The sequence below is a fragment of the Sardina pilchardus genome, chromosome 24, assembly GCF_963854185.1.
Source record: "Sardina pilchardus chromosome 24, fSarPil1.1, whole genome shotgun sequence".
Classification (NCBI taxonomy): domain Eukaryota; kingdom Metazoa; phylum Chordata; class Actinopteri; order Clupeiformes; family Clupeidae; genus Sardina; species Sardina pilchardus.
This window is the reverse complement of record NC_085017.1, coordinates 29,034,652-29,042,151: the sequence shown is the minus strand read 5'-3', so window position 1 is coordinate 29,042,151 and position 7,500 is coordinate 29,034,652. Positions and strand designations below refer to the sequence as shown.

Here is a 7,500-nt window from a genome sequence, read left to right as displayed (position 1 = left end):
CAGCACGAGCGTGCACGAGGGCCGGGAGCAGCGCACGAGCACCAGCACGAGCGTGCACGAGGGCCGGGAGCAGCGCACGAGCACCAGCACGAGTGTGAACGCCTCAACGCACAGCACCGACGGACCACAGTACAAACCCCTCTCTTCCTCCTCCTCCTCCTCCTCCTCCTCCTCCTCCTCTCTCTCCACGCCGCACGGCCTGCCTCTGGCCTGCACCTCCTCCCTCTCACAGACAGGGGGCGCCCTCCACTACTCGGCCCTGCCCCCCAACGTGCACTTCATCACGCCACCCTACGCTGCCCCGTACGCTAGCTACATCTCCCCTCTTCCTCCTCCTCCTCCTCCTCCTCCTCCTCCTGCCGTCTCCAGCGCCTTGCGCTCCTCCTCCTCCTCAGGAGAGGCCACTTGCACCTCCTCTTCCTCCTTCTCTTCCTCCTCCTCTTCTAAACTGGACCAGCAGCACCACCAACACCACCAACCCCACCACCAACACCACCATCACCAGCAGCAGCAGCAGCAGCCGCAGCAGCAGTCCAAAGGGTCCGGCCCGGTCCATTCCACTCACTACCTGCCGGTGACCAGCATCGCCACCTCTGCCCACCACACACACCACACACACACACACACACACACACACCGCCACTCTCCTCTACCCACCCATGCCACCCACGCCACCCATGCCAGCCACGGCCAGCTGGTGCTGCAGTACCCCGACCCTCCACCGGGGCCCAAGAGGGAGCTGGTGAACGGCGATCTGGAGCGTAAGCGCCGGTTGGGTCCGTCCTCCTCCTCCTCCTCCGAGTCCAGCGGCGCCAGGTTGGGTCCGTACGAGACCCTGCGGAGCTCCTCCCCCATGCTGCTGCCCCACAGCAGCTCGGACGACACACTGCCCTCGATAAGGCCCGGCGATAAGGGCGGCATCTGTGCGGGCAGACCCGTCACACGCACTCCTTCCTCCTCCTCCTCCTCCTCCTCCTCCTCCTCGTCCTGCACGCATGCCTTCCTGCCCCCGCGGGCGGTGGAGGGGTTAAAGGGGGTGTTCACGGCGGGGCGCGGGCCCAGCGCAGCAGCTCTGTCTCTGGGCTTCTACCAGCAGCAGCCCCTCATCATGGGGGGGTACGTGGGGGCGCAGACTCAGCTGGGGGGGTACCACCACACGGGCACCCTGCCCTCCCACCTGCTCACCGCACCCCTCATCATCCCCGTGGAGCCAATCAGCACCAGCCCCGCCTCCTTCTGCTCAAGCCCCGCCTCCTTCTCCTCAAGCCCCGCCTCCTTCACCTCAAGCCCCGCCTCCTTCCCCTCCTCTGGCCACACCTTCCTGGCGCCCGCTGTGCCGCCCAAGAGCGAGTCTGCGTTGGAGTCGCCCGCAGCGTACGCTTCCCACGGCGCCCCCTCTGGTCAGGTGCTGCACCTGCCGCTCCTCCACCCCCCCGCCGCCCCCCCACCACCGTCTCCCACGGCGACCGCGCACCCCCCCTCGCTGCCGGCGTACTTCTCCAAGGGCTCCATCATCCAGCTGGCGGACGGCGAGCTGAAGCGCGTGGAGGAGCTGAGCACTGACGACTTCCTGCAGAGCGCGCACGTGAGCGCCGACCTCCGCATCGACTCGTCCACCGTGGAGCGCATCGCCTCAAGCCACGCCCCCAACCACGCCATCGTCCAGTTCGCCGTCGGACAACACCGCGCACAGGTAAGCATGGACTGCACGTCTCTGGGTGTGTGTGGGTGTGTGTGTGTGATGACCATGATAACTATAATCGTCAGGTCAATATGGACAACCTTGATAACTATAATCTTCACGTTAAATGTTCTTATACAACAATTGGATTCTAAGAAGCTGTTTCTTTGTTTCTGATTGGCCGTTCCATGAGTTGATTGGCCGTTCCATGAGTTGAAATATCCCACGATAATCCACTCGGACTTTTCACAGCTAATAATAAATCACTCCGCGATACGATGTCAAGTTGTGAAGTGTAAAACGAACTGTCACGTTGCATCCAAGCTGAAATACAGACGCTCAGAACATATAATATGACGGAGGTGGATAGCTAGTTGGATGGCATGTAGGCTAAGTAAAATAGTGATGTTTCAAAGCTAAAAGCATGTCCTAACCAGACGCAATGCGAGCTAATGTTTATTAGGCTACTTGACAACGGGAGAGATAGAACTAACAACTGGCTTTTGGCCATAGCAACGTGCTTTTAGAACTAACGACTGGCCTTTGGCCGTAGCAACCATCCATTTAGAACTAGTAACGGCAGTTTGTCCTGCAAGTAATAGAAATTTGTGGCGGAGAGAAGTAGTTCTACAAACAAGACAGTTTTAGCGATTTAAACGTTTACATTATAATGGGGAAATTAGCGTAAAAAAACAAGTGGTAGAATTGTTGTATAAAAGCAATATAGCACTCGTGGTCATGGGTTGTTGCTGGATATCCAGCAACAACCCACTCCCACTCGTGCTATATTGCTTAAATATAATATGGACAACCATGATAACTATAATCGTCATGTTAAATGTTAATATAATATGGACAACTATGATAACTATAATCGTCACGTTAAATGTTCATATAATATGGACAACCGTGATTACTATAATCGTCACGTTAATATGGACAACCGTGATAACTATAATCGTCACGTTAATATGGACAACCATGATAACTATAATCGTCACGTTAAATGTTCATATAATATGGACAACCATGATAACTATAATCGTCACGTCAATATGGACAACCGTGATAGCTATAATCGTCACGTGAAATGTTCATATAATATAGACAACTATGATAACTATAATCGTCATGTTAAATGTTCATATAATATGGACAACCATGATAACTATAATCGTCACGTCAATATGGACAACCGTGATAGCTATAATCGTCACGTTAAATGTTCGTATAATATAGACAGCCGTGATAACTATGATCTTCACGTTAAATGTTCATATAATATGGACAACCATGATAACTATAATCGTCACGTTAAATGTTCATATAATATGGACAACCATGATAACTATAATCGTCATGTTAAATGTTCATATAATATGGACAACCATGATAACTATAAACGTCACGTCAATATGGACAACTATGATAACAATAATCGTCACGTTAAATGTTCATATAATATAGACAACCATGATAACTATAATTCTCACGTTAATATGGACACTTGTGATAACTATAATCGTCACGTTAAATGTTCATATAATATGGACACCCGACCCGTGACTATACTGTAGTCATATGTTCATATCGCTTCGTCTGTAGTGTACAGAGCCCAGGAGGTGTCATGGCAATTTATATATTCGTGTATCGAGAGAATGTGCGCTCGTTTTAGTAAATTGTGGTCTCATTTGACTATTTTGTGTGCTCATTCTACTAAACCGCGTGCAGGCTTTACTGAGTAGTGCACTCATTTGTCATTCTACTAAACCGCGTGCAGTGCACGGTTTAGTTACTACACGGTTTACTAAATTCAGAGCACAAATTGAGTGTCAAATGAGTGCACTAATAAGTCAAACTTGCACACGATTTAGGAATATGAGTTTTCTAGATATACAGTGTACCTATATATACAGAATATATATATATATATATATATATATATATATATATCTTGAGTTTTTTAGATATACAGTGTTCCTACATATACAGAATATACAGTATATCTCTTGAGTTTTCTAGATATACAGTGTTCCTATACATATAGAATATATATCTCTTGAGTTTTCTAGATATACAGTGTTCCTATACATATAGAATATATATCTCTTGAGTTTTCTAGATATACAGTGTTCCTATACATATAGAATATATATATCTTGAGTTTTCTAGATATACAGTGTTCCTATACATATAGAATATATATCTCTTGCAATGGCCCCTCCAGGGTTCCGTACTAGCTGTATATGACAGTAGTGAGTAGTATCGGAAGAATAGTGTGTGTGTGTGTGTGTGTGTGTGTGTGTGTGTGTGTGTGTGTGTGTGTGTGTGTGAGAGGGGCAGGGGTGTGTTGTGTGTGTGTGTGTGTGTGTGTGTGTGTGTGTGTGTGTGAGATCTATGTAGTGTAAGGCCCCTCACTACAACACTCTTTATTTAGTTTGAATGACCTCTGTACTTAACACTTCAGAGCCTGGACAATGCTGGCAGTCGTACGTCACAGTGTGTGTGTGTGTGTGTGTGTGTGTGTGTGTGTGTGTGTGTGTGAACATTTAGACATCAGAAATGATGGATAAATATAGACAGCAACACACATTACGGACAGCAGCACACTATTCTAGTCTGAAGGTGACTTTGGGTGTTGTGTGTGTGTGTGTGTGTGTGTGTGTGTGTGTGTGTGTGTGTGTGTGTGTGTGTGTGTGCGTTTTGTGTCTGCGAGTACAAGCCCACCTCAACGCACAATTTCACCTCTCATTTGGATTTCTGTTTGATTGGAATGTGTGTGTGTGTAGGGGTGTGTGTGTGTGTGTGTAGGGGTGTGTGTGGGAGGGTGTGTGTGTGTGTGTGTGTGTGGGTGTGTGTTGTCGTCTCTGTCGTGAGTCAGTCACTCCCTCCTGTGCTGCTGCTGTTGTCTTAAGTGTCTGCACCATATGGCTGCAGCAACTCTGTGTGTGTTTGTGTGTGTGTGTGTGTGTTTGTGTTTCTGTGTGTGCTTCTGTGTATGTGTGTGTGTGTCTTAATGTGTTTCTGTGTGTATGAGTGTGTGTGTGTGTGAGTGTGTGTGTGTGTGTGTGTGTGTGTGTGTGTATGTCTGTGTGTGTTTCTGTGTTTGTGTTTCTGTGTGTGCTTCTGTGTGTGTGTGTGTGTGTGTGCGTGTGTGTGTGTGTGTCTGTGTGTGTGTGTCTTAATGTGTTTCTGTGTGTATGAGTGTGTGTGTGAGTGTGTGTGTGTGTGTGTGTGTGTGTGTGTGTGTGTGTGTCTTAATGTGTTTCTGTGTGTATGAGTGTGTGTGTGAGTGTTTGTGTGTGTGTGTGTGTGTGTGTGTGTGTGTGTGTGTGTTTGTGTTTCTGTGTGTTTCTGTGTTTGTGTTTCTGTGTGTGCTTCTGTGTATGTGTGTGTGTGTCTTAATGTGTTTCTGTGTGTATGAGTGTGTGTGTGAGTGTGTGTGTGTGTGTGTGTGTGTGTGTGTGTGTGTGTTTGACATGCTTTGTGCTATATTCAGAATACCAGCTGGAGAGGCCAGCGTCACCTTGTTAGCCCTCTCTTAAACACACACACACACACACACACACACACACACACACACACACACACACACACACACATATTTGTGTGTTCATTTACTTATCACCGTCTTTGTCTCCCACACATCTCTTCTTTTCTCTCTCTCTCCCTCTCTCTCCTCCCTCCCTCTCCCTCTCTCTCCTTCCTCACTCCCTATCTCTCCCGCCCTCACTCCTCACTCCCTCTCTACCCTCTCTCTCTCCACCCCTCCCCCTCCCCCTCTCCCTCTCACCCTCCCTCCCCCTCTCCCTCCCTCCCTCCCTCCCTCTCTGCAGGTGAGTGTGGAGGTTCTGTCGGAGTACCCGTTCTTCGTGTTTGGTCAGGGCTGGTCGTCGTGTTGTCCGGAGCGCAGCACTCAGCTGCTGGAGCTGCCCTGCGCCAAGCTGTCCGTGGGGGACGTCTGCATCTCCCTCACGCTCAAGAACCTCAAGAACGGCACCTACAAGAGGAACCCGCAGGAGAACCCCGGCAGAGGAACCCACCTTCCGCCCGCCGGCCTCAAGAACCCCGGCGCCCCGTGTGGCGAGCGGGAGAACGGCGTGGGCGGTCGGAGCAGCGCGGCCAATGGGGAGGTGCGGGCGGCCGAGGGGGGGGGGGGACGAGGGGGGGGGTTTGGGGCGGCCGGTGGCGCGCAAGAGGAGGTGGTCGGCCCCCGAGGGGCGCAAGGTGGAGCGGGCAGATGAGGAGCCCCCCCCGCCCCCCCCTCCTAAGGCCTCCTTCCTCTCCCAGGAGGTGAAGACCAGCATCGAGGGACACTCTAGCATGGGCCAGTGAGTGGCGCCACCTACAGGCCCGGTAGACAAATCAACAAACTCAACTCACGCCAAACTCAGAAATCTGCCCTCAAATCTGTTTTTTTTTCTCTATATTTTTTCTTTTTTTGTTTGTTTTTGTTTTTTTATCCGGATTACTGTACTGTAGGCAAAATTTTACAGAGTATTTACACGTTATCACATTAAGTCTATGTAGCTATAACATCCTTATACAATATTACAACTGGTGCAATTGTTTGGAGGTTTCCACAGAGGTGCTGAGGCTTCTGTGCTGGGTTAGGGTGTGTGTGTGTGTGTGTGTGTGTGTGTGTGTGTGTGTGAGGGTGAGTAGGATGCCTGCGCACTGCTAGATGGCCTGCCAGTTCTTTGATGTCAGTCACAAGATTCTAGAATGCTCTATAGAGTTTTCTGGAATTCCACATTAATTCTAATCTACACAGCATCCAGGCCTGTTCCAGAACGCTCTAGAGTGCAACTTCCATATTCAGTTTTGCTTTGTTGTTGTTGTTGTTGTTGTTGTTGTTGTTGTGGCGGTCAGCTGTGATGCGGGGCTGCAGGAGCGGGCCTGAGTAGCCTGGCATGGCCTGTGGAACGCCGTGGCACACATCGGGCACGCCAGGCTGCGCTGGGCCCCTCCCCCCAGGGTGCCAGGGCGGAGACGCTTCCTCACTGGTGAAGAGGCCGACATGATGCCCGCTACATGATGCCCGCTACATGATGCCCGCTACATGATGCCCAGTACTGCCCTGAGCTAGCTATCCTGAGCTAGCTACCCTGAGCTAGCCACCCTGAGCTAGCCACCCTGAGCTAGCTACCCTGAGCTAGCCACCCTGAGCTAGCCACCCTGAGCTAGCCACCCTGAGCTAGCTACCCTGAGCTAGCCGCCCTGAGCTAGCCGCCCTGAGCTAGGTGCCCTGAGCTAGCTACCCTGAGCTAGCTACCCTGAGCTAGCCACCCTGAGCTAGCCGCCCTGAGCTAGCCGCCCTGAGCTAGCCGCCCTGAGCTAGCCGCCCTGAGCTAGCTACCCTGAGCTAGCGGGCACACCTTTAGCATCTAATCTGTCAGAACGTAGAACAAATCCTTTTAGTTTAAAACATTACATCTGTGCTTATTGTTGATTCCCTCGTTTTTTGTTGTTTTGTTTTTGTTTTTAAACTGAGGGCTCCATGCTGTTATGCTGAGTCTCAGTGAAGTCATCAAACAGTCACAGACTGGCTGATGATGTCATCAAGCAGTGCCAGTGGCTCCTAGAGAAAGAGGGAAACTGTTGTATTAACGCCGTCTGCTTTATGTAATCAACCTGTTGGAATGTTTCCCCATGTCCTTCTGTTGCTCCCTTCAGTCCACAGCCTTCTTTGTAAAGATGGATAGTTTTCTATCTGTGATGAGTGTGTGTGTGTGTGTGTGTGTGTGTGTGTGTGTAAAGATGGATAGTTTTCTATCTGTGATGAATGTGTGTGTGTGTGTGTGTGTGTGTGTGTGTGT

The 7,500-nt window shown here is 50.3% G+C and overlaps 1 protein-coding gene across 3 annotated transcripts in view; it reads left to right on the top strand.

The window, feature by feature from the left end:
- atxn1a (ataxin 1a) overlaps positions 1-7,500 on the top strand; it is an 84,229-nt gene that overhangs the window by 74,715 nt on the left and 2,014 nt on the right. For all 3 annotated transcript variants that reach the window (XM_062529305.1, XM_062529307.1, XM_062529306.1), the window contains 2 exons: positions 1-1,693; positions 5,518-7,500. The exon at positions 1-1,693 is cut by the window's left edge and continues 766 nt beyond it; the exon at positions 5,518-7,500 is cut by the window's right edge and continues 2,014 nt beyond it. In XM_062529305.1, the coding sequence (XP_062385289.1) occupies positions 1-1,693; positions 5,518-5,925 (2,101 nt within the window). In that variant the 3' untranslated portion in view covers positions 5,926-7,500. The remainder of the gene's footprint in view (positions 1,694-5,517) is intronic.